General features: G+C 41.1%; 1 protein-coding gene across 3 annotated transcripts in view; it reads right to left on the bottom strand.

Moving 5' to 3' along the window:
• Positions 1 to 27,589, bottom strand: part of LOC144605721 (T-box transcription factor TBX5-like) — a 53,776-nt gene that overhangs the window by 1,633 nt on the left and 24,554 nt on the right. The window contains exons 1-8 of one of the 3 annotated variants that reach the window (XM_078421231.1): positions 15,779 to 15,828; positions 13,155 to 13,320; positions 12,732 to 12,826; positions 11,187 to 11,306; positions 10,564 to 10,711; positions 8,285 to 8,437; positions 4,363 to 4,454; positions 3,031 to 3,254 (exon numbers count right to left, since the gene is read on the bottom strand). In XM_078421231.1, coding sequence (XP_078277357.1) covers positions 3,031 to 3,254; positions 4,363 to 4,454; positions 8,285 to 8,437; positions 10,564 to 10,711; positions 11,187 to 11,306; positions 12,732 to 12,826; positions 13,155 to 13,304 — 982 coding nt within the window. In that variant the 5' untranslated portion in view covers positions 13,305 to 13,320; positions 15,779 to 15,828. Of the gene's footprint in view, positions 1 to 3,030; positions 3,255 to 4,362; positions 4,455 to 8,284; positions 8,438 to 10,563; positions 10,712 to 11,186; positions 11,307 to 12,731; positions 12,827 to 13,154; positions 13,618 to 15,778; positions 15,829 to 27,589 lie in introns of those variants that run through there. The other 2 variants (XM_078421230.1, XM_078421232.1) reach the window with 2 other exon arrangements.

The raw sequence follows: 27,589 nt of genomic DNA on the forward strand, positions 1-27,589 counted from the left end.
GTCTCGACCGGAGACGTCACCCATTCCTTCTCTCCCGAGATGCTACCTGACCTGCTGAGTTACCGGCATTTTGTGTCAACTTTCATATCACAGGGTTGTAACCTGCCCAAACGAAATATGAGAATGCACCATTGTAGATTGCTGTGTGGCCAGCTCTGATTTGTTCTGTACCTTTTCATACCTCTAGTTTCCCCCTCCCCTGAGTCTCTGTCTGAAGAAGGGTCTTGAGCCGAATCGTCACCTATTTTATTTCTCCATGGATGCTGCCTGACCCGCTGAGCTACTCCAGTACACTGTGAAACGTCACCTATCCGTGCTCTCCAGAGATGCTGCCTGACCCACTGAGTTACTCCAGCATTTTGTGTCTGTCTTCGGTGTATACCAGCATCTGAAGTTCCTTCCTACACACATAGTACACTGTGTACATATAGCATTACGACTAAGTGTCTTATATCTCTGGGCCACTTCAAATCAGTATGCTCAAGTTTCATTTCACAGGCGTGAATGCAATGTCTTGGCTCACATTCCATGTCAGAGCAAAGAGAGGAAGCAATCCCAGAGGTGCCATACTTTGGGAAGAAACACTGAACTGAAGCATTTTGCCCTTGCTGATGAATATTATAGAGTCTGTGACAGTACCTAAAGAACAACAATGGAGTTCTTCCCCAACATCATGGCAAACATTTAAGCCTTAATCAATGTTACCAAATGCATTAACTATCTGGTCACACCCACATGTTGGTCTATAATAGTGGGAAGGAACTGCAGATGCTGGTTTACACCAAAGATAGTCACAAAATGCTGGAGTAACTCAGCAGATCAGGCTCAAGTCTCGATCCGAAACCTCACGCATTCCTTCTATCCGGAGATGCTGCCTGTTGTTGGTATATGTTACCCAGGTTACAGTGGTTACCATACTTCATTAGCTGCAATGAGTTTGAGAATGTAATGAAGTTATAAATAATCCAGTTCTATGCAAATCTTTTATGGATTGAAAGATAGTGTGAAACAGGTACTTCAGCCCACACCCACATTTGATCCCCCGTTGACACGAGTTCTATGTTGTCCCACTTTCGCATGCACTCCCTACACACTTGGGGCAATTACAGAGGCCAATTGACATACCAACCCACATGTCTTTAGGATATAGGAGGAAACCATAACACCTGGAGGAAACCTTTGCGGTCACAGGAAGAACATGCAAACTCCACACCGACTCCACACCTGAAGGCAGGATTGGGCCAATGTCTCTGGTGTTGATGAGGCAGCAGCTCTACCTGCTGCACCACTGTGCTACCCTTCATCTTGGAAGACACAAAATGCTGGAGTAACTCAGCGGGGCAGGCAGCATCTGTGCAGAGAAGGAATGGATGACATTTTGGGTGAAGAACATATGTCTCCCTTTCCCCTGACTTTCAGTCTGCAGAAGGGTCCTGACCTGAAACGTCACCCATTCCTTCTCTCCAGATATGCTACCTGTCCCGCTGAGTTACTCCAGCATCATTGTGGTTATCTTCAGTGTAAACCAGCATCTGCATTTCCTTCTTACACATACCTTCAACTTGGTAGTCTGGGGCTATCAAGCCAATCCCATGTCTTTCACTTCTCGCATGCTCGAAAAGGTTCAGAAAAGATTTACGAGGATGTTGCCAGGACTAGAGGGTGTTACCTATAGGGAGAGGTTGAGTAGGGTGGGTCTCTATTCCAAGGAGCATAGGAGGATGTGGGGAGATCTTATAGAGGTATACAAAATCATGAGAGGAATAGATCGGGTGGATGCACAGTCTTTTACACAGAATAGGGGAATTGAGGACCAGAGGACATAGTTTCAAGGAGAAGGGGAAAAGATTTAATAGGAATCTGAGGATTCACTTTTTCACACAGAGGGTGGCGGGTGTATGGAACAAGGTAGTTGAGGCTGGGACTATCCCATCATTTAAGAAACAGTTGGACAGGTTTAGACACGTTATGGACCAAGCACAGGCAAGTGGAACTACGGTAGCTGGGACATTGTTGGCCAGTGTGGGCGAGTTGGGCCGAAGGGCCAGTTTCCACATTGTATCACTCTATGACTTTATGACTCTAAATCACAACGTGTGAACATATCAGTGGTGAAATAACAATTCCCACTTCCTTACTTCAATGGGTTTATACGCCAAGGAAATATTCTTGCACCCTTTACATCTGCGTTGTCAAAGGATCTGTGTTAATCAGCCTTGGGCGGTATATTTTGCGAAAGGGTTGCCTGCAGAAGATATATCTCCACAAAAGCTATCTCTTGCCTTCAGCTTCCATCCGGCATAGTATTGCTACAATGCACTTAGGAAGAACCCGTGGTGACCAGCCCAGCCTGTGCGAGGTTGAGATGGGATTTGCAAGGTCACATGTTCCCTTCACATCACAGCATTCCATCTCGCCACTGTAGCTCCAAGAGTTGTTTATTTTTTGACACTCAAGCAGAACAGATAACTAGTTATTTAGAGAAGCCACCCACAGGATAGTCAGTTCAGATTTCTCAGTGGGAACACTTGAGGCGCATTGCTACTTGTCAGTTTATTTTCTGCATCTGTTCATCCTCGATAGTCCGACGCTTACCGGAAAAGAGTTTCAGTTTCAGTTTAGTTTATTGTCACGTGTAGCGAGGTACAGTGAAAAGCTTTTGTTGCGCGCTAACCGGTCAGCAGAAAGACAATGCGTGATTGCAATCGAGCCATTTGCAGTGCACCGACACTTGATAAGGGAATAACGTTGAGTGCAAGGTAAAGCCAGCAAAATCCAATCAAGGGTAATGCGAGGGTCACCAAAGAGGTAGATTCACCAAAGAAGGGGAAAACATTACATTTCCCATTCTAACGTGCGCTACCTATAAACCTTTTTCGCCGTACAACATTTCAAGCTGATATACTCCAGCATTTTGTGAATAAAAACCTTCGATTTGTACCAGCATCTGCAGTTATCTTCTTATAATATCTGACAGGTTGTGTGTTGGGTGCACAATGAAACGCGCCGCGGCCACGCAACATGCCTTACCTTTCCTTTTGCTGCAGTGATAAAGCGGACTCTGTTCCTGGGACAGTGTGTACGGGTTGGGAGTGAGCAGCTCCTGCGATGTACTCGACACGCCGTTCTCACATTGGTACTGAGAATTCAGGTTGTTAGACACGGGCAACACTCGCACCTCCCCGCTGAACTGACTCGCAGCGGACCCCACACGTTGTCTCACTGTGCTCCGGGGAACCACCGGGTATTCTTTACTGTGGGCATATTGCAAAAGAAAACACGTTAATGTCCAAGATAGACACAACATGCCGCAGTAACTCAGCGGAACAGACAGCATCTCCAGATAGAAGGAATGGGTGACGTTTCGGGTCGAGACCTTTCTTCAGACCAAAGCGGGAAGATGCCATCAACACTACTCTAATCCACAACCAGTCTGAAGAAGGGTCTCGACCCGAAACGTCACCCATTCCTTCTCTCCTGAGATGCTGCCTGACCCGCTGAGTTACTCCAGCTTTTTGTGTCTATCTACCCTACTAATACTACGTCGTGGTTGCGGTTCTACCTCTTGATGAAAACTACATTCAGTCTGGTGCCTTGAAGAGTTACATTTCACATACCATTTTCAACATTTTTTGCATTGTTTGAAAATGATAACTAAACCTTTATTTTTAAATTATGTTTGATTCCCTCGTCGCTGCCTTTCGATCTGTCATTTCTAATTACATCGGGCCGAACGTCCAATGCAATTGTAAGTGTAATAGCCTTAGGAAAACCTTGTCTTCTTGTCTGGGGCCAACAAAGCTTACTTCATGGCTTTGTTTCAAGGTATGCATTCGTTGGCTAGTAATGATTTATTGTTTTGGCCAGGGTCATTCGACGCCTGATCTCAACCTTTTTAATAAAAATATTCTTGGACCAGGTCAGCGCTTGGAAAGTCTGACCCAACAGAGTGCTGTCTTAAGTCCAAATCTGACCCCTTTTGAAATGGTCTGCAACAACGATATCTTGTGATAGTCTCGCGTTCTACCAGGTCTCCGTGCGAAGCCGGGTTTTGATGAATTGATTGCATGGATGCAGGCCCTTCGGCCCGCCGAGTCCAGGCCGGCCATTGATCACGCGATCACTCTAGTTTTATGTTATCCCACTTTCGCATCCATTCAATACATTCTAGCAGATCGAGGGGGGGGGGGCAATAAATGTAAGAGGTATTTCATTAAATGACCGCCGAGAGTAGACCAGTGGAATACAAAAATGCAACGTGTTTTATGTATCATCCCGGACAGCTTGCATTCTGTCAATATCACTATCAATATCAATATCACAGTCTATCACATACAATGCAGGGTTGTGCAAGCAAATTACCTTTGCATTCGTGACATTCTGTGCAACTCCATATCATCGCTCCCGCGAAATCCCTTTGCAAAAGGATTGTTTTCTATTTTGAGTTGGGTAATCTAAATTGGAAATCAAAATCTGCTTTAAATTCCTTACAAAATGTTAACATAAAATAACTTAAAACAGCATCCCCTGTGAACATAATGACAATTGAAAGGGAAAAAAAGGCTTGACGTTAAGATGGACTTTAAGTGCATATCTGACCCATTATTTTTTTCAAAGATAGACACAAAGTGCTGGAGTAACTCAACGGGTCAGGTAGCATTTCTGGAGAGAAAAGATGGTTGACGTTTCGGGTCGGGAACCTTCTTCAGACTCTCGAGAGTAAAAGGATGGATGAAGAAGGGTCCCGACCCGAATCGCCACTCATCCTTTTTTTCTCCAAAGATGCTGCCTGACCCGGTGAGTTACTCCAGCCATTGGTGTCTATATTTGGTATAAACTAGCATCTGCAGTTCTTTGTCTGATCACCTTAATGTTTTCTTATTTCACCGTGTGATTTTTTCGTCTTTAAAGAAAGTAACTGTTTTCACTTCCGAACATTTTAAATCACATTAGAGGCTCAAGTGACTGAGGATGCAAGAAAATGCGAAGTGCTGGAGGAACTCAAAAGGTCAGGCAGCATCTGTGGAGGGAATGGACGGGCGACGTTTTGGGTCGGTACATTTATTCAGACTGACGGTATTTTTAAAGATATTGTAGGTCTGAAACGGGATGTAACACATGTCGGTGTAATTTGTAGCAATGTTCTGCAACGTTAATCTGGCACTGAATTGTGTAAAACTAAGCGTGTGACATAAACCTTTGCGTCTGCTTGCGAGGTAGCTGGTCATGCTGATTTGGAAGTTTCATTATCGCCTAGAAATCCAATGGGCACAAAAAAAACAGTGGTCGAAAAGGGAATCTCAAAGCCTTTGAATTGGATTTGGATGCTGAATAATTGCTAACCCGGTTCAAAGAGGCGGTATAAAAGTGCCCATGCTGTCCAGGAAACTTCCTGGGGACTTCATATGTCTCAAGTAATTTACTGTTGTTTTCCAAACACACGTGTTCGCCGCTGCTTTGTCTGAATTGATCGGACGTTTGGTATGTTGACCACTATAGCTGAGATCCGCCAAGCTATCAAGAGCCGACTCCGGCCACGTCCGTTCCAGGTATTGATGGTGTAACAGTAGCCCTTGCTAGCATTTAATGAATTAGCCAGGTCGGATTGAAAATGAAGACACATAGAACCTAGTTTGTGTAGGAAAGAACTGCAGATGCTGGTTTACACCGAAGATAGACACAACATGCTGGAGTAACTCAGCGGGACAGGCAGCATCTCTCGACCCGAAACGTCACCCATTCCTTCTATCCAGAGATGCTGCCTGTCCCACTGAGTTTATTATAGTTTAGTTTACAGTTACTCCAGCATTTTGTGTCTATCTTCGGTAGAATCTAGTTTTTATGATTTCTGTAACAAATTGAGAAGACCCATACGATTAAAGTTAATACCTTCGTGTATAATCATCCCACTGCTAGGAAAAATGTACGGCCAATATTTTGCACAACTAAATATCCTGCAGTGTATATTTTGGACAAGTTTAAAGGGCCAATTCTAACACGAAAACGTTCGGTATTTTCAGTGAGCAACTTGTGTTGGCGATTTTGAAAAGTCCTTTTCCAAAGTTCGTTGCTTTTAAGGTGAGAAAATATTGTCCCGCGCGGATCCCGCCAACGGCTCAACGAGGTGCAATTAGTTGACAAGTGATACTCAACAGCGTAACTTTGGGAGCTGGCGTTATAATCAATTGGGTTTTCGTAAAGCGTTATAATCAATTGGGTTTTCGTCAGGGCGCCGTGGCATTATAGACATTCAAGGCGATACACCAACGAGGCACAATATATCAGATGGGGAAACATGCGGGCGTTACTTTAAGTAATATGAGCTGAACAACTAACTTTCATTTTTATAAAATATCTTTGAGTTATTTGAGTTTAAAATATTCATAATTCTGTTATTTTATAAAGTATCTTATTGATTGAAAATAGCCAACTTCGATTTCATGTGTCAAATACTGCACGCATGGATTTCTTGCTTTCAGAGTTAGACATTAGACAAGTATTTAATAGTATTTATCTAATAACACGTCATTATTTTATATTTTTATAACAGCTTTTTAAAAAATATTTTCGATGAACATACGATTAATCTCAGCATGAAAATATTAGTGAGTTATTTTGTGCGTGCTGTGTTTCATTTGTATTGCAAGCTCGAGGCAGTATTTTTGTGTCTCAAAGTGATGTGGAATACAATCATTCAGCAGAGAGAGAGAGAAGTTGGGGAACGATAATGACGCGTTACAAACTCATTGATGATTAAATATTATTTTCGCAACAAATCACAGGTTACCTTACAAAAAGCCTCAAAGGCACACGGCAGAACCAAAACGGCTTTATACTTAACATTTATTCACAAAATGCTGAGTTACTCCAGCATTTTGTGAATAAATCGATTTGTACCAGCATCTGCAGTTATTTTCTTATATATTTATACTTAACATGCCTATTTTAATAAAATGGATATCAGAATTCAATTGTGCTAAGCGCAAAACCTTGGGGAGTAAATGTCCCTATGTGCATTTCTAATTAATTGTCCGGCCGTATACTTGTAAAGAGTTTTAAATTATTTGCTTCTCGGCCAAATAATTTATCCTGTTACTAACTTTCAACCTGTCCCGTTTTGAATTAATTTGATATTTGTTCCCAAGAAGCTTTCTCTTTCTAAGAAGCAGGCATTGATGGGCACGGCTCGTTTACACGAAAGTTCCCTTGCTGTTAAAATTGGTAAAATCCTCGAATCCCAAGGATCACATTTCATAGGTGATTTTTTTTTAAAAGGACGTCTGATTGAAATATTTTACAATCTCGTGAAGAATATTAATATCTTAAGTTCAAACCCCAATCTAATGCCTCAAAGCCTTGGGCTTGGTAGAATTTCAAGGGAAACACAATCTTTTTTTCATTAAAAGTGATAAATGTCAGGTCCGTGTTGCAATTGGTGAACTGCAGGTGAGGCTCTTGCTTTGATTGTGGTTGGAAAGTTAAATGAATTCCAATTCCAAGCCTCGACCTTTTACTGGAATAAACGGTGCTAGAGAACGTGTTTGCCCGTCAATTGTTTAACCCGACGGCGAGGCATTTGAACAGAACTATAAAATATGCTGTTTTCCCCTCCTCAGGTCGTTCAATGACGCCCGCCAGAATGATTGTTGATCTTTGAAACTTTAATCCTCAACTAATTCCCCAAATGGCGTTATTTCACTAAAGGCGGAAATTAAAAATTAGTCTAAAGTTTTCATTTGTGGTGAGTTATTAAAGTATCCTCGGATAGTGCAACCCACACTCAAAATCCCTGGCGGAAAAAAAAATAAGCGACCTTAATCGCAAACGGTAAACCTCTGGAATAAAGGCAGAAATATTCAAATTATACCGCGACCCATCAGCATCTAAGAATAAAATGAAGACAGTTTGGGGCGTGTAACTGTACACACATCTTCCCAATCTTAACTATTTTATGTTCTTAGAATCTGAGCAACTACATCAATTTCCGTGTAATATAAATAAACAACATTTAAATCTGTAATGTGTGTCCATGAAATTAATAATTAAAGTATAGAACTAAAGTGGCGCGTTCGTTCGCAATGTACCGCAGTCAAAACATCCCCTTATCGATTGCCACCTGTCTATGTTTTGCTCAATTTCACGCCGGGCCGGTGATCGATAAAACCACAAGACTGAATGCTGCTTCTCTTTACAAACAATATGTTGGAAGTGATATTTGGGGTTACATGGGTGTGAGTGGGCGAATGGATTCGAGGTAGTTCGAACTCACTCAGTACGTTCTTACCTTGTGGTTTTGATACGATGTCACCGCTATAAAGGCAGTTTCAACGAAAACATGGGTACAGAAAGCTGTGTTTTTCGACCCAAATCCGTTATTTTCGTCGGCCTTTACAATATGCAACCTGGGCTGGTATTTGTGCATCGAATTTAGAATAATCTAACAAAGGAAAACATGGAAAGTAAATATTCGGATCAAAATCAAGGATTTAGATTTAGCTTTTTTTTTATCAGCTTTGTGTTGGGTATTTGCATAAACGAGAACGAGAGAAGGATGTGTGTGGGGTTCCTCCTTGTGTAGGAAGGAACTGCAGATCGAAGGTATTTATTCACAAAGTGCTGGAGTAACTCAGCAGGTCGGGCAGCATCTCGGGTGAGAAGGAATGGGTGACGTTTCAGACTGATGTCTGAAGAAGGGTCTCGACCCGAAACGTCACCCATTCCTTCTCTCCCGAGATGCTGCCCGACCTGCTGAGTTACTCTAGTACTTTGTGAATAAATACCTTCGATTTGTACCAGCATCTGCAGTTATTTTCTTAAGGAACTGCAGATGCCGGTTTAAACCGAAGACAGGCACAGAAAGTTGGAGTAAGTCAGCGGGTCAGGCAGCATCTCTGGAGAGAAGGAATGGGTAGTCGAGACCCTTCCTCAGACCTTTTTTTGGTTTAAAATGCTCGGGGAAAGATCGTCACACAGATCGTCTTTTTCAATCCCCCCGCTTCTGTAATTTTCCTCAACCAAATGGCAATTTGCCGGCGACGACGGGGCCAGTTCTCATTCCGGGGGGTTTCGCCCAGAGTGGCGGTGATTTTTTTATTTTGGAAAGCACCCAACTACCTAAGGCCCCTTCCACTAGCAGCCAACCTCTTGTGAGGACACACTGCCTTTCTTTTTTTTCCCCCTCTAAAATGCGATTTAAAACGTTACAAGCATCCGGTAAAGCCAAAGTGACTTTTCGAAGGACTCATTGTGCAATTACTCCAAGATCGCCAAGATTGTTGGTAGGGAGGGGGTAGGATTGGGAGCGGTTCTGGCGACAGTAAGACGCTTCTTGTCCCGCAATGGCAAACCCTCCAAGTCATCTCTTCTTGCAGTCTCTCTCATCCCCCAGGCTTAGTTAAATTGTGTTGACAGTCCCGTAAGCCCTAGACATCACTGGTGAACGATCTAATGATTTTTAATTTCATTACATCCCGTTTAATTGAGAGGCTACCAGTACTGGTTACATCCAGCAATTTGTTCAATGAATTTCTCATTGTTGCCTCTCAATCCGTTTGTTTAGAGAGATTTTTGCAATCGCCGCCTTTTCACAGTAGGGAAGGCTGTCTTCATCGGCCTTCCATCTATTGCCCGGCAGTCTCCAAGGCTACCGTTACCTAACGAAGTGCTTAATGTCCGGAAAACAGAGCTCTCTGTTCTGCTGGACGAATGTGTAAGGAAATTCAGCGCCACTGTTAAAGTTGACATTTCCAATTTGTGTTTTGGTTCTGTTTTTCTAACGTCGATTCTTATCTCGCAGATACTACAGGCGGGGGAGATGTGTTCGATGTCAGTACTTTTACACATCAACTGGAATAACTGAACTCATTAAAAAAAATAGCTAAAGGATTTCACTGGCGCCCCCGAACTTAAAGGAGGATGTTTGGTCCACTCTTTATAATACAACGATATTTCGCATCGAATGGATTGGAAAGTTAGGCCGGGCAATGGAAGGGAAATGAACACGTGTGCTTTTCTCATAATACTGGTATTGTTTATGTTAAGGCAGGCCTCTCCGTGTCCCATCGTGCATCGCAGCAGAATGAGGCAATTTGTGTTCAAGGCCATTAATTTCAGGTAGAGTGAAAGGTTCCATTCTCAACCGGTGCTTGCAAATTATTGCATTCCTGATGCGCCGCTTTTTATCAAAAAACCCCAACATAATTTGGCCCAATTCCGCAGTTGAAATAGCAACCTTGTTAATGTTCACTTCTTAGATGTACAGCAACGCGAGAAAACCAACAATAATTATTCATGTTAAGCCGAATGTTCTACTCAGTCCCACCACTCTACAATTTCCCCGTTAACCCTTCGCCGACCATCGAGCCGGTTACGTTTCTTTGCATTCCTCGCCAGGGTCAATGGCTAAAAGCTTCAACTTTCGAGACACCCGCGTGTCGAACAGTCAGCCCAACGTTAATTGGTCCTCTTCTGTTAAGATTGGGCAGGTTTCGATGATCATTGGAGTTCAGGTACTTTTGATGGAAGGAGGTGGAATGCAAATAATAAAAATAGCGAAGCACTTACATGTCCGAAGGGGTCCAGGTGGTTATTGGTAAGTTTGAGTTTTTGGAAGGAGACCAACTGCCTCATCCAATGTGCCCCAGTGGCAGGTGAATCTGGGTGAACGTACAGCCTCCCCGGCATCGCAGGTTCCGCCTTGCCCGTCACAGACCTTGGGAAAATAAAGCGTGGAAAATGTTCAGGGTAATCGAAGCTAAACTCCTACATCAGTCCAGTCTAGACACGGAACACACAAAGAGCATTTGCCAACGATAAAACAGGTGTCGCCCTCAATGAATATTTTATACACGTTGAAACCAAACTCTGAATCTACATCACAGAATCGCTGCTAGGAAGTGAAATGCTCCAAATAACAGGGGGAAATTTCCATTTTAGAAAAAAAAGGCCGCGCGTTTGTCTGAAGTAAACCTTATAACCCCACTTAGGGAGTCGCTCATTTCTCCACACACGGCCTTCTTTATACACAATATACATGTCAGTTTCCACTCGTGTTACAGCAAGTGGCGCTTATAAAAAGACTCATCATTGTCGTCTTCCCACAACACCATTACCACAACATTCCGAAATCTACTTTTTAAAAAATCTGGTAAGTGTGACCGAGCAGACAAATACTACACAGCACTTGCCATTTATTGTCGGCGAACTTATAACGGTGATCGTCTGCCGGTACGATGTCCATTAGAAGGATGTATTTTGTCTTCGGATTTAACCCGGTCACCTTCACTTTGTAACTAGGAAACATGCGCCTGAATTAAAACGAGAAGCGTTTTTTTAATGCAGGGGCGATAGATACATTGCGTAAAACACTCTCCATAGAAAATATGAATTCCCACCACTGTAAACAATGATACGTGCCGCTGGAGACCTCGCCTGGTGTTTACTGATACATGACTTTGTTTTGTACAAGCAAACGGATGGAAAAAAGGTTGATTGTTCAACCTGCACAAACAAACACGATGTGTAATTCATGTACACAGTAGACACGAGTTATAAAAGCCGCGGGTAAACAGGCAGCATTAATGCAGCAAAGTAATGTACACAACATGGCTTCGATCGTGGCCTAATTTGTACCCCGCGTACAAAGCCTGATGTCCCATCGCTTTGTATCAAAGTGGCTGTTAGTTTGTGAATGCGAAATGTGTTTACAGAATACTTTGGCAATATAATCTAAAGGTGGCTTCATTCATTAAGACATTGCATTTTAAAAAAGGAGGGGGGTGGGGGAGAGAGTAAAAAGCTTTTAACTGGAAACGCTATATTTATTGTCTCGCCATATTACCGAATAACAGCTTGACTATATGCAGATCTTTATAAATATTTATTACTTGTTCAGCGTAAGTGGGGTGAAATTGAAAGCCCACGAGGAAACATATTGTCTGCATGCAAATAAAACAAATCTTGACGGGGCAGAATAATAAGAAATCATTGTTTTAATCCGAAATTAAGATGCTATGTCCTTTGCCTTAGCTCTTTCAAGGGATCGCAATTTTAATGTCCTGAATTTCTGCCTCATCCCACAAGTTTGTGAATTATTTAGAATCTTATTGCAATTATCATTTAACAAAATAAAATAAACAAAAGATGTTGGGGTGGGGGGGGGGGGGGTTAAATGAATGAAATGCGAATGTAGCGGGGAACAGATGTAATTAGTATAATTTATTAATTCGCGTCTGTATGTTAAATAAAGTACCTTACCGCTTCAGCTTATAAAAGCTCCAGCAGTTTAGCTAAACATTCGAACTATAGTTGCTACAAATAATTCGAGGACAAAGTTTAAAATCTGTGCATTCATGGAAGCTTTCAGATATGTATTCTATAAACTCAGTCTTTTTTTGAATATCACTTCAAGGCTGACTGGATTTGCGGTCCGCAGTCACTTTAAATATTTCTTATTAAAAATTGATTAATCTGAGCCTGTTTAACGCTGAGCACTGGAGTTATTAACTATCTATTATATTCGACTCTTTAGAAACACTTAAGAATTTCCCTTTGAGACAGATTTTGTGTAACAGTGAATGTTCTGCCATTGCGAACTTTGGTTGATCAGAAAGCATATTCACAACTGCATTTAAGTATCAGTCGAGCTATGAGCACGAACACAATAAATTGTAATGGTAAGAACAACGGCCATTAAGGCAGCATTTCGTTTGGGTTAATTAGCACTCCCTTACCTTCCTGCTTTCGTAATGATCATCTCTGTCCCGACTTCGTGAAATTTTAACCATAACTCCCGTTCATGTAAATAAACTTTAATTCCCTCCATACCCTAGAAGTGGGAAATATAATTAATAAATACCCATGCCTAGAATTACATTATCAAGCAAAATAAATACAATCTAACTAATCAATGCAATGGCTCCCCGTTATAATTTCCCCCCTCAGTTACAAAATCGGTACTTAATCAGTACCTCGGTCTTAAAGTACGTAACGAGGAACGAGATTGACCAATCAAGCATCTGCGGGCACTAGCGCCGAGAAAGGTGTCAGAGATACATTTACAGACATTTACATGTACCACCCAGTTGTTACCGGTGTTAAGCAATAAGATGCACTTATTGTGCTGCGCTGTTAGTGCAGGGGTGTCTGAGACCAACCTGTTGACTGTATGTAGCTTGCTGTGGGGAATGGGGTTTGTTGGCCGCACCGAGCAAGCTGTCCTGCTTATTTTCAGAAGAATGTTCATTCGGCTCGGGGTCGCTGCGTGTTGTGGCCGGCAGCCCGAAGCCTTCTTCAGTCTCCGCCATGTTCCGCCGCACGATTCTTGCGAGAGAGGCAGGGAAACCCAAGCATTGAGACTTAATTGTAAGCAACGCAAAACGACCATCACACGGCACAGTCCCTTCTTGACAAATATGCAGTCAAAAACATAGCAAACAGTGAATGGGTTAAGGGAACAAAGGGGGAATCGAAACTCTCTCAAAAATAACGATGTTACCAGACCGAGATGCCGCACTGTTACATAATGCAGGCCTTTTATATGAAGTTATAGGAAAGTAGGGATAAAACCATAATGCCAATCTTAGCTGACTCCAAATGACAAATGAGGTATTCACGAAATTCGTCTGGACTTCTGGAAAGAGTAATAAAGATAAGGTTCCAGGCTGTTTTTGGGCAACTGTTTGATTGGAGTCTAAGCAGCAATTACAATCCCTCCACTTTGTAGACCAGCGTTTCTGCATTTGACCCAACTTCTTCCGTTGGTTTCATGGCCCTGTGAAAGTGTCGGCAGCCTTCGACATCAGCCCGAGGTTTCACCGTGTTATTACGATGGCTACTGTTTAATTGATGCCGGTGAACGCTTTTAATCACTCGCCGTACACTCCGAGTTAGTAAACGGTGGGGCATGTGATCGTGTTGATAATGAGTAAATCTCTGAAGCGTGTGACTGAAAATTAAATATTCAGCATTTGATCATAGCTTTCCAAATGGGCAGAGTTCTAACATTTGAAAGGCCAAACCCTTCCCACCTCCCCGCCTCCAAAACCTGTCACCAGAGCGCCCCGCATTTTAGTTAAACTATCTTAGGGTGTTATTTCATCTCTGATGTGGCGCAAATGTTTTGAGTCGGTTACTGAATTACCGAAATACTACAAGCTACATTCATTTGACAGTCCAGTTAACTTAATCGTTTCCCATCTTCTCTCTCTCTCTGCTTAATGATTATATTCCTCATCACTTTGAGACACAAAATACCGACCCGAGTTTGCAATACAAATGAAATACAAAGCACGCACAAAATAATTCACTAAGGTTTTCATCATCTGGATATAAAACCATGATGAAAAATAAAAATCACAATTTGAATAGCGTTTAGTAGGTCTATATCGTCTCCAATTAAACTAGGCCTCTGCTTATAATGCGCAAACGATTAGCGACGAAGGGGATTATAATGTAAAAATAATTTAGGTCGCACTTATCCCAGTTGTGCGTCTACTAATGGGTTCATGATATTTATGTGCATTAAAATTATAGTTGCCGGCTCGTTGCCCTGTTTAATATTTTATTGATCAATTGTTTACACAAAGGACATTGTCTAAACCAGATTTAACTGAGAAGATCTTATGCAACTTTAATTGTTCTTATTATTGAGATGCTAAATTGCCATACCCTCTTATTTTTAACTACATATCTGTGTTTTACTTTCATTTAGAAATCATATCTTTCACGGGTCTTTTGACCGCACATTTGATGACCCGTGCGTTTTATTATTGCTCTGCGTTACGGTTATGAATAATTCACACAATCGTGAAACATAGCGTGTGTACCTAGCGTAATCGGCAGAATTAACTTAAAAAATGTATCTAGATGAAGATAAGGCATAATTTCAGGACGTTATTAATGGATCATACGATTGAATGAGAATGCATTGGGTATTTAGGAGCAAGTCCCGTGTGTTGTAAATAGATTTGCCTTTTCGGGACGGCGGATGGGAATTACTCTGTGTACCTTGCTGGCTATTTTACAACAATCTTATTCGGACAGTGAATATAAGAAGCCTGCTCCGTATAAGATGAACAGCACTGGCACATTGCACTTTCTGCCAAGTTCAACTAATGTGGATGTTTTATAATGTGACAATATCTACACGAACATGTCATCATGAACATGCTTCCTAGCTTGAGTTCCGGCAAAAAGAGTAACTGATTTCGGGAATATCTATCGCTTGCAGAGTTTCCCAATCGAGAGGAAAGCGACAAGAACGTGCTTCCGGCAATATTAGGCGGTTTTACCAAATAAAATCGCCAGAAATATTAAATCCTCCGCAAACTGCGAGGAACCACTTTTTCGATGTTAAACTCTTCCATTTCTATTATGATTGGTAATATTAAAATTTGACGTATAAACTGAAGAGTATCGGAGGGTCAGAAGAAAGCGATGTGTCTGTACAGATAGGCCTCGACACTGTGCTTGAATATGTAAACATACACTCATAGTCGACAGTGTCCATCGTTGGTTAGAAATACATTTTTTGACATTTCACTAATTACTAGACGCCCAGCTCCGTGCATTTCCTAAAGACTTGCCCACAGTAATCTGGACCAATCCGAAATGCTTCCTTTTGTTTCAATTTCCGTGCAGGCCCCGTTATTCAGTGATAAGATACTTGAAAGAAATCGCGATCGCTGCTCACATATAGACAATGCACACAACATGCACGTAAACTGAAAGGAAGAACACAAAGAATGAAACTTCACCCGAGGGAGAAATGGCAATGTACCTTCACGTCTATCCACAATGGAAGAGGATTGATACAATCCTTCTCAATCGCTGTCTTCCCTGGTTAGACACAGAACACATCCCAGGCTGAACAATCCAGAGATCGCCAGGGGTATTGCACTTTTCCAAATACTTCCAGGTTGCCGGGCGCGCAAAGAGTGATTTTGAGGGTGGAAAAAACAAGGCCTTGTCGTAGGATCTGTGGTAGCTATGCACAAGAAACTTGGCGTGCAGAGTACGAGTGGGAAAGCAGTTCACCCATTAGGTGGATTTGGTGGGCGCTGTGTGTGTAATATAGGAAATGCGTCCACATCCAGTGGAGCGCGCTGACTGGAGTGACGTGGGGAACCTTCCGTGCGCTCGAAGTGCTGAACGTCTGTCCAACCAGCGCTGATCCACACACAGCGACTCATCACAGACCCCCCAGCATCCTGGCAGCTCAAACGCAGCACAAAGACACGATGAAACTTGAGCACCTCACCATCCATCTTGGTCCTTTTTTAACCAAAAGCCCCCCCCCCCCCCTCACTTTCTCTCTCTCTCTCTCTCTCTCTCTCTCTCTCTCTCTCTCTCTCTCTCTCTCTCTCTCTCTCTCTCTCTCTCTCTCTCTCTCTCTCTCTCTCTCTCTCTCTCTCTCTCTCTCACACACACACACACACACACACACACACCAACTGACACACATACACACATACACACACACACACACACACACAACCAAGAAGCCTTTCTCCACTGACAGGACCTAGAGATTTCACCGGGCGAAAACAAAATTCCACTGAGTGCTGTGAAATGCAAATCCGATTCCCCTTTTAGGCTGTAGATAACTCCGGAGCTCGCCATGACGTTATCCAGATGGGAGAAGCAGGATTCAAGAAAGTCACAAGCCTGTCTGAAGAAGCAAGTATTGAGATACAGGATTGCATTTTTTCTCTTTGTATTTATCAGCGGAGGGGGAAGAATAGTAAATTATCTTTGTATTTTATCAGAATTGAGCAAATTGAGGCTTAAGACCTAGATTCAGACTGCATTAACGGTACTGTGTAAATTAGTGCCTGCGACAATAAATTCAAATACGTCGAGTGAAACCAGCAACATTTAAGGATTTAAATTCGCAATACTTATTTCAACTTATTTCAATAGATATATATATATATATATATATATATATATATATATATATATATATATATATATATATATATCATTCGAACGTCGTTGAATGGGTCATGTTTGCGATACACGATGCTCTCGCCTTCCAAATCAACCAGTGTCGGAACTGTATTATCGATAAGGAAAGGGTCTGATATCAGCGTTCTCGTGTCTCTTAATAATCCTGTACGCAACACCAACATACATTTTACATTTCAATCAAATACACATCCAGTTGTGGCGACCTGAGTTACATACTGTTTAATAAACTTTCTGCTAACGCACTTCGTATTGGTTTGCAAGATGCACTGACAAGCACAGCTTTCGCTTCTAGATCTGAACTTTCCACAGAGGAAACTAATATAAAACAGTATCCCTCTGTCATTACAGCACACGTTACACCGTCAGTAATGTCGAGTAGTCACGACTGCGAAACTCACTGAAGGCAAAGGTGTAATATATTTCTTCATATCCAATAAAACCGAATTCGCCCTTTATTTTGAATTTGGCAGTGCTCTGGCCCAAATCGCCATTATTTCTACTGTGTAAATCTCGATGCATGTAGTCTAAACCTCAGACATTAGACTTAATGGTGAGATGCGGCTAATGTCTCCAATTCCCTTCCCCAATACCTTGACATCGTTATTTGAACTGACTTTTTGGGATCTTAATGCTATAGAATGAATATGTTCAATGTTAAGGCGATGGCAAGTATTACTTTAGATGATGGAATTAATTTCGTTCAGATATTGAATGTTTGTATATTGTTTAGGCACTGTGCGCTTCGGCGGCATTGCCGGGATATTTGGTGAAGGATACAAATGAAATGTTATTTTAATCTCTCCATCTGATTATTGTGTCTTTACAAACTAATACAGATAGCTCGTTGCCACATGCAGATTTAAAAACAGTGACAATGGATCTGCAAGTTCTATAGAACAAACGATGGTAAAGCCCACGTTACGCACATTGAATAATACATTCCACCCATCTCCAATGTAATACATCATCACATCAGAAGTTTTGTAACTAAGATATGTTTTACCTACCGACGATATTTATTTCCGCGACCAATGGACAAAACCACAGCTCCCCGTTATGTTGGGACCATGCTTGCAGGCTTTTGTTTCCTGTCTTTTTTTAAAAAGTTTGATTCGGCACCAGGAACACTTCGGCCCAGTGTCAGCACACTTTCGTATTCAGCCACTCCAGCGACTTGACCGAATTTAATATTAGAGATTTTACTAGTCATACGCCAATAGATAAAGAATGCCGCGAGAACATCAGCCATTCACCTATAGAAGTCGCTAACGTCACCAATACGCAAATGGGCTTTTTGTGTCGGATGACTGAAACTCCGATGGAGTCTTAACCTGAATCAGGATCATTCTCGGCAAGTGCGTTGCAATTTGCGTAGAACGGACGATGCTCGATGTAGGGTTTAAAATCCAGCAAGGCAAATACGTTGAATGTCTTTTCTTTATCGGTTTGCAATGATTAGATGTTGGAGTCGGTTTAACGTTCGTTCATGCGCCACAGTCCTCTGTTCCGAGTTTAATTCGCCACTCGGTTGACGGAATTGCATTATTAACTCAAATCTTGTCAAATGAATGTACAGGCACTTCGGTGACAAGGACTGCGCTATATATAGTCATTGATAACTTGCTGATTCACAGTATCAGAAGATAGCGCTTGGGAAGCAATTATTACCGTTGTTCATTTTAAAATCTTCCCCACTAACGCACCTAACAGAAACTGGGGATAAAATCGTTAGTGGCCTCCATTTCTTAATTGCAAAAAAAACCCCAAAATGCTAAGACTTTCTTCCGATGACGTTCTGCAGCTGGCACATGCAACGCCAATTAAATAAGTGTGAAGGTTACTTTGAGCCGAGCGGAGTTGAGGGTTGTTAAGAATACCAGTGGCCTAAGGGTTTTGTATTTAGGAAACGATATTGGCAGTCATGATTGACAAGCACTTGCGGTGAGTGAAGTCCGAGCGATCTCCAATGTTTATTAGAAGCTATTTATAACGTGCACTAACATATATATGTTTATTTCCTATTTAAACAAACATCATGTTTGGGATGCAAATTTTAACATAGAATGCATTTTAGCTGTAATGGTTAAACCTCTCACTTGCTTAATGTATGAGGGGAGGGAATGGCCGCGTTCGCCGTTCGGAATGAAACAATAATAGGCCTCTGCAGTAGAATAATACCTTTTGTGGCTCAAACAACATGAAAACAATTGCATTCCCGCTATGTAACCAAATAATGCTTGCCGCATGCATGGTTCATTTGATCACATATGTCAGATAAATGCTATGGTCTCTTAAAGTGTGAAAGATTAAACTAAGTTAAATCCGTAGTTACAAGACTTTGCACTGCAAAACGTCACTGCAACCATTTTTTTTACCACATGAAATTATTTACTTCAGTTTTTCTAAACAGGCGGGGTCCTGGGTTACTACTCCGTTGTTTTGACTGCAAACAGCATCATGGGAATCTGTCTGGTTATTACATACAACAACGGGCAGGCTCCCAATTCAATTTAATACGTGCCGAGGCCCAATTTCAGTTCTAAGTCTGCACTGCTCCGATTGTCTTCGTAGAAGTTCCACAGATGGAGAAAGTCGATATAGAAATAGATACTTACATAGATTCCTTATATACTCGGAAGGCTTTTACCACATCTTTCCCTCAACTCTAAAATAATTATTTGACTTTGCTTTGAAACAGCATTCGTTATAAAAACCTTGCCTCGAAGCTGGATACAATATAGAATGGATTAGAATGGAATTCCATGTAATATACCATGAATCGGCCCGGATAAATAATTACACATCCCATTTAGCACAATGGTCTCAAGATACTTATCCATTATTGTATATTTCAGTAGTTTTATCCTTTAAGGGCTTCGCCGCGATGAATAATGCCGAGCTACCAATTGCACATTTGCACATTGACTCTGGGACCATTTGTCTCAATGATATGGGTCAATATGAGGTGGAGTTGAGATCTGAAAAAGATCACTCACGTGATTATTTTTTAATGCCTGCAGAATCTCCTTACATGTACGGTTTAAAAAATAATAATTTTACAGTAATCCAATTATCAAAAGAGGAACTGAATTCAGCGAGTGTTGGATTTGATTTTTAGCATTATTTTGTTTTCAGGAGGTCGTCATTGTTTAAATTTCGAATTTTCCAAATAAAGCGCAATTCAAAACTCTTTAAATTGGCAACCGTAAATGAGACAATATTTTACTTTATTAGTCGTAGCAATTAGTTATCTAAAACATTAACCGATTTGATTCATATATTGGCGGTTGTTGGGATTTAACAAACGTTTCATTAAACCAGTCTTGTCATCCAGATCCTTAATTTGAATCCCTGCCTACACATAACAAACAGGGCACTGCATTTAACTTTCCACATGCGTTAAACATGTAAGAGGTTGGCGTACAAATGCTTATGCAAGCTTGAAGCTCTGTTTATTTTAAATAAGATGAATTTATCTTTAGAATAAATGGTGCATTCTATGCCGTCAGCTCAAATCTATAACGTGATGTGTTAGCAATCAAACATTAAAATGATACCATAAATTAAGTTGTTTTCAAGTTAAGGTCCTTCTTACTATAAAATTCGAGAGTAAAGTTTTAATGTGTACTGAAATGTTATCCACTTATTTTGCCGGGTTTTCAATACATTTATTGCCGTTCTTAAATATTAAATGTTAAATATTACACATGGTAGCCATGACCGAATTTGGCACACGTAAAATGTGCACATTTGGAATGGCATGAGTATGGGGATGTGTAATTAATTGAAATACATTAAAAAAAATACGGAAACGTCATACTGACTTTGTTAATTCGATGGAAGTAATCTATATTGCTAGTAAACAGGTGTAAATTAGACAACCCTAACAACGCAAAGTTTTGGGGGTGGGGGGGGGGGGGGAAGGGTGGGGAGAAGCCATCTCCAAATTGGAAAGCGAGAATCGAACCAGAAACCCATGAGTTCCAATCACAGTGCCAACCTGGAATCGCCCACATCAACAACTCTAACAAAAAAACTTGACTCAACCTGTAAGGTGTTCAGATTCAGGTCCCGAAGCCTCCCTTCCAAAGACTCGGCTTGTACTCGCTGGAATTTAGAAGATTGAGGGGGTATCTTATAGAAACGTACAAAATTCTTAAGGGGTTGGACAGGCTAGATGCAGGAAGATTGTTTCCGATGTTGGGGAAGTCCAGAACAAGGGGTCACAGTTTAAGGATAAGGGGGAAGTCTTTTAGGACCGAGATGAGAAAGTTTTTTTTCACACAGAGTGGTGAATCTGTGGAATTCTCTGCCACAGAAGGTAGTTGAGGCCAGTTCATTGGCTATATTTAAGAGGGAGTTAGATGTGGCCCTTGTGGCTAAAGGGATCAGGGGGTATGGAGAGAAGGCGGGTACGGGATACTGAGTTGGATGATCAGCCATGATCATATTGAATGGCGGTGCAGGCTCGAAGGGCCGAATGGCCTACTCCTGCACCTATTTTCTATGTTTCTATCAACGGGGACCATGCCACTTGCAACTTCAGCCACGTTGAAGAAGTTCCAGATGAAACCAAATGCTTCACCGGCACCCAATTCACCATAATTCCATCAAGATGAATGGACGCTGCCCGATCTGTGCACCACCTACAAATTCTTGTTCAAACCTCGGTGACAGTGCCTTAAAACCCAACCATCCCCAACGTTTAGAAGGACAAGGCCAACTACCACATGGGAACACCGCCATCTCCAATTTTCTTTCCATGATGTACATCACCCCTATGGAAGAAATATACAGTATTGCATTCCTCAATTCTTGGGCCAAAATACTTTGGCGTCCCAGCTAACACAATCGCCACTTGCAGGACATTTACCCATTCGCAAAAGATGCTCAGCCCTACCTTCTCAGAAGCGACTAGGATGAGCATCAAATGTGGCCATGAAGGAAATCAAAGGAGCAGCTAAGAAATAATGTGCTTACGTTACTTCGATTTTGAGTACATTAGTACAAAAAGGGGAAATGTAACTTTTGGACACATTTTGGGGGCGGGGGGTTGCAGAACGATAAATATGCAAAAGTTTAAGTTAATTTATGAATGGGTTTCTAACAATTAACAGCATAATATTATTGTCCGAGAATTAGAAGACAAACTTCATTAATTTGGCAGGAGTTACTGATAATAATCCCCATACTTCAGAATTCTGTTACTATTAACTCGTCTCCAGGGGATAACTTTGCCCAACGAGGGTAATTTAGAGAAAACGAAAAATATCATAAAGTCAATATAACAATTAAGCAGAAAAATAACACCCGTGTTTTCTACATTAAAGAGAAGGTTTCCAATTAAAATGAGTGGATGTGGAAAACACTGCACGACCAAAGAATGCAAACAAACACTGTTTAATACTACAGACCACCGAATAAAGTCTGGAAGTTCATTTCCTTCAGTAAATTATGGAACGTTTCAAATTAGGAATGATCTAGGATTATTAGTCCCTCAAGATCTGACGAACAGTCAATATATTCGAATTCCCGAAAATCACTGCAATTTTAGAAAGTGCGATCGTGTGCGTTTTTCTATACATAGGAAACCACCAATGGAAGCTACAAACATCCTGATGGAACCGTACTCGGTTTTTATAGATCACTTGTACAGCGAATATACATGTGTAACCCCGGCCAGGTTAATCAGTTTCCTATCAATCAAAAGTTTACGAGTTAACAGGAAATGCTGCAAAGATGAAAAGTACTGCAAAACTGCTGAAGACATCAGCCGAAGGAGCATGTCGTTTAGCCTGGGCGATCTCTGTTCTCTCTCAGTAGAGGATTAAAGGCATGTATCTTTAACGCGGCCTGTTGTTGGCGCCAAGTGGTGTGTTATTAATCATGACTTTTAGCTCCATTTTACGGAAAGCCTGTGCGGCTACATCTCTTCACCGCCGAGTTAAGATGGAGAAGTAAAAACATTTTTTAGCTGTTCTGTCCATATTTGTATTTTAACGAAATCATGTCGCTAATGTCAGGGGTGCTTCTAATAATCAGGCTATTGCTAGTCTACGGATCAAACTGACGGAGCGATTACACCGGTTACTGAATGCAAGTCCTCTCCGGCGAGGTTAATCTGTTCGCGCAGAAGACAAATATATCACGCAGTTTCAGATCTAAATTCAATAGAGGCCTCGAATATATTGCCGCATTCTTTGGAGGAATGAGAAAGGATGCGCTCCATGACTCAACATAACCTGTTAAACCTCATTTCAGTTTAAAGATGATCAAACGCAACTTGCATCTTGAGGTTTAACTGATTTTCAGCAAGGAATGTTTGCAATGGATTCTCTCCCCAATACAGAAAGTTTATCACAATGATACAAAATACCAATACATAAGTGTAAAGGGTTAGTTTAGTTTGCTAACATCGTTATCATAATGCCTGAAATATTCGCAGCGTTGTGTACGCTCCAGTGGTTTTTAGCTGGCCTTTCATTTCGAATCTGACTCAGTTGTATTCACATTAATAGCATTATTTCAAAAAAGGGCTAATTTTTAGTTTGTTCTCTCCCTCCAAAACTACAGATGGAAATAGTCATACCTGTCCATACCTAAACATTTTAGCAGGTAAAAGCCATACTGTATTAAATAATAATATGCCATTTATGTGTTACTTTAAGACCGACCTACTTTAAAGTTCACTTGAACGCAATCAGTTTCCTTTAATTAGTGCCTTTAAATTCTAACCTTGTTAAACCACTAGTAAATTGTGTGTCGTTTGAATTTCTTTGTCCCGTCTCGGCCTTGAACGAAATATGTTCTTTAGGATATGATGCGCAAACATTTGCTAAGTTTGCGACAGTTTGTCGACTTTATGCGCACGTCTTTTAAAGCTGAAGAATCAATAATCAACACACATTTTCACTTCGAAGGAACGTGTTCTGACGGTGTGTCGTTTGTGCGTTATTGCATTCAATTAGTGCCGGGTATGGTCAAAATACACAGGCAAACAATGCGCACATTTAGAAGCACAATCATGGATATGAATCCATAAGACCCCACCGACACCACTATGCACAAGTGGGAAATGCGTGTTCTTTTTTATAACGCACATTTTAAACCATCTGCAACCAAGTTTTTTTTCTGAGGGGGTGATACAATTTATCATTTAATAGACAGTTTTCCTTGAGCTTCAAAAATGCAAATGTAAGTTGCGGATACGAAAATAAAATAAATGTATTTAGAATCGAATGGAAATTATAACAACCATGACATTTCTACTAAATCGGAATAGTTTTGAGCGATGTTTGAAATATATTTTATCATACTTTTCAAAATCTTATTACATGCTCGATTATAGTTCAGATTTAGAAGTTGTATCCGCGTTTTAGGCTTTATCCTGCATGGTAATGCTCTAAAAAGTCGAAAAAATGCCACTTACGTTTTTAAAGGAAATTATATATCCTTTATTCGTTGTAAGTGCTAACATTGATAGCTACCAACATTACAACAGCATTAAAATCAGCCAACGTGATAATAGTACTTTAAGCCTTCGCCTATCGCATTTCCTTCCTCTCCCAAGGGCACCTTTCCTCCTACGCATGTCAATTCAACAATCTGGCGATTCAACCATATTCTAACAATTATTAATGGTCGGACACCTAAGTTAACGCAACGAGGGCCCTTCTCCTGAAAAATTTAGTAAACCAGCGGTGCCACAGTAACATGATGAATTCGTCTGATGGGGCCTCGTGTGACAATTGATTATCGTGTTTGCCATGTTATAATAGTGGCTACATTTCAAAACAAAATATTGTATTGATTATAGTAGCGATCTGGGACTTCCTGGGGACTGTTAAAGGAAGTCCCTTTTCCTCGGGATTTATATTCTAACGAGACACCGTCACTTTCTGAGAACGGTTATTAGACTTGGCGATTTTACCAATGAAACGGATGCGCTGCCTCCACGCCATTCTTTGCCAATATTTGTTTCAAGGAGATTAATTTCACTCCGTCTGAGACATTCAACTGATTCAAAGATTTTTTTTTTTAAAACACCAAATTTCGTGTAGTTTGAGAGACTTGATGAATGACAAAACAAGGCAGCTCAGCAAGGACCATTTGCATATTCTATCACTACATTTGATAATCTATTTTACCCTGCACAAGTTATCCGTTTGGCGACAGCGGATGTAGACAATCTGGAGCTGTCTAAATATTTGCTTATATTTATATAGGGTGGAACTGTAAGCTTTAACGATTTCATAAATACCGGGAAAATAACTCAATGACGAATTCATACCCATCCCATACACAGTTGAATCTTTACTCTTGTACACACAATGGGATCGCGACCTTCGAGAGTTTAAATGGTGCTGGTGGATGCTCTAGTTTAACATTGCTTCGGTTTGAAAAACCATCCTTTTACTTCCGTTTCAGCGTCATGGCCAATAATTGAGCATGTTTGGTTTTCATTCCAGGAGTGCTACCACTTAGTTTTAGAAATGATCGAAACAAGGTTTTTTTTAAATCATGTGTATTGAATTTGGTCCCCATTACATGGATAACGGTGAACACGACATGTGTGCGGGAGAATGGAATGCACTGAAGCCATATTAAATGTTAGCTTCACGTCAGTGTACTACAATCTCTCTAGTTTCCATTTACATACATTAATAATGTGATAACGTTGTGAAGGATTCCAACATTAAATAATCCGGGATCGTATTTTAAAAAAAAAAATCTTAATTGAGTAACAAGTTTACAGCCAGGTTAATCATTACGTATCGGATGTTAAGACCAGCGCCTGAAGCCGTCTTGTTTCGAAACCAGAGGTATGAACCCAGAATTTTCTCCCACAAATGTAATGATCCAGTAAGTTCACAATGCTTTTGGGGTCTACGTTTACTGAGATAAACGACACTTTATCATAAACTAAAAAAGAAAGGTATTCCTATCGTTTTCATGTTTGAAATTGAGGCACAATCTTTCGTTTCATTCCAGAAGTGCTAACACCTAGTTTTCACTACATAAATAAATTATCAGTTAATTCGCTGGGTTTTTGCGTATAGGAGCTACAACTCGACTTGCTTTGAATTTCAGTGGTAAGTTCTGAATTGCCTCCAAACCGACAGTTTGCAAAATTCGAGGGATAAGCGCTAACCAGCCATTAGGAGTGACTGTTTTTATAACATCACGGAGAGAAACGCCCTATTAGCCAAACTAAAATATTCACAGTTATTCAGAAATATTTACGTTCTACCAGAGTTAGCAGATTGAAAATCTAAATTGGAAAATTTACAATAATGGGAAGGATAAAATTTGGCGAGTACAACAGTAAAAGTTCTATCGAGGTGTCTGAAAAAAAAAATCACCTCTCTTGTTTTTACTATTCCATGCTTCACAAGAAGTAAAACGAAGTCAACGGTCGATGTTGTGTAGATGTGTCAAGTTCGTAACAAGGCTCAAACTTGGAAACTTTAAACAAATGGTTATTAAGATATTGTTTTGTTTTAATAAATCAACTTTCTGCCCGACCTACCCATTTACTATGAACTTCGCCGCGATCAGTACATCGCAAAGAAAATAGAACTTACCTTTTGGAAAGGGTAAGTGGAAAGTTAGTCGACGGTGAGAATTAAAATCGCCGCATGAGTAACAGCGGAGGCAGAGAATGAAGTGGAGATAACCGATATCATTTGTGAACAACTCAGTTTTGTTCTTGTTCCTCAGATGCCAAGTGTGGAATGTAATCCCCCCCGCCCCTTCTCATTCACCCATGCCCAGCACATGCGCACCCCTCCTCACCGGCAAGCGGAATATTCGAGCGCACAACCTAGTTAGCCGAGTCAAATGCACACATTCATGTAAATATTCATAAGATATCCGGCAGGAGAGACTGAGCGATAGGTACGTTAGCAATGATTTCAGACCTGAACTTGACTGGGTTTGAATAATGGAACAATTCTGATGTATCCACTATTAATCGTACAGAAACAGATTACTTAGACATACCTGGTTAAACATGTTATTTACACCACTGCATCTTCCACTCAGTCAATCAACCCACTAAATAAAGGTTAATTCCGTTTCGTGCTCGTTGCTGGATAGCGCATTGGGGTCACAGGATCAGCTGGAGTTGACACTAAAGTGGGTGGAATATTAGATAGCCAAGATGATTATCAAAATTGAACAGTTGGGCAAGTGGGCTAAAGAATGGTGAACGGAGATTAATGCAGATATGTGCAAGGGGTTGTATTTTGGGAAGTGAAACCAGGGCAGCACCAACATCGTGGATGACAGGGCCCTGGTGACTGTTATAGAGCAGGGGGGTCCAGGAGTGTAGGTGCATTCGTCCTTGAAAGTGGAGTCAGGGTGTTCAGTACGTTGGCCTTCATCAGTCAGGGTATTATCGAAGTTGGGATGTTATGTTGCAGTGTGTAGGAAGGAACTGCGGGTTTAAACCGAATTTAGACACAAAATGCTGGAGCAAATCAGCGGGATAGGCAGCATCTCTGGAAAGAAGGAATGGGTGACATTTTGGGTCGAGACCCTTCTTGTACAAGACATTGGTAAAGTATTTCAAGTATTGTGTTCATTTTGATCACTACTGTTGGAAGGGTGTTGTTAA

Source organism: Rhinoraja longicauda, chromosome 25 (genome assembly GCF_053455715.1).
Source record: "Rhinoraja longicauda isolate Sanriku21f chromosome 25, sRhiLon1.1, whole genome shotgun sequence".
In the NCBI taxonomy this organism is placed as follows: domain Eukaryota; kingdom Metazoa; phylum Chordata; class Chondrichthyes; order Rajiformes; family Arhynchobatidae; genus Rhinoraja; species Rhinoraja longicauda.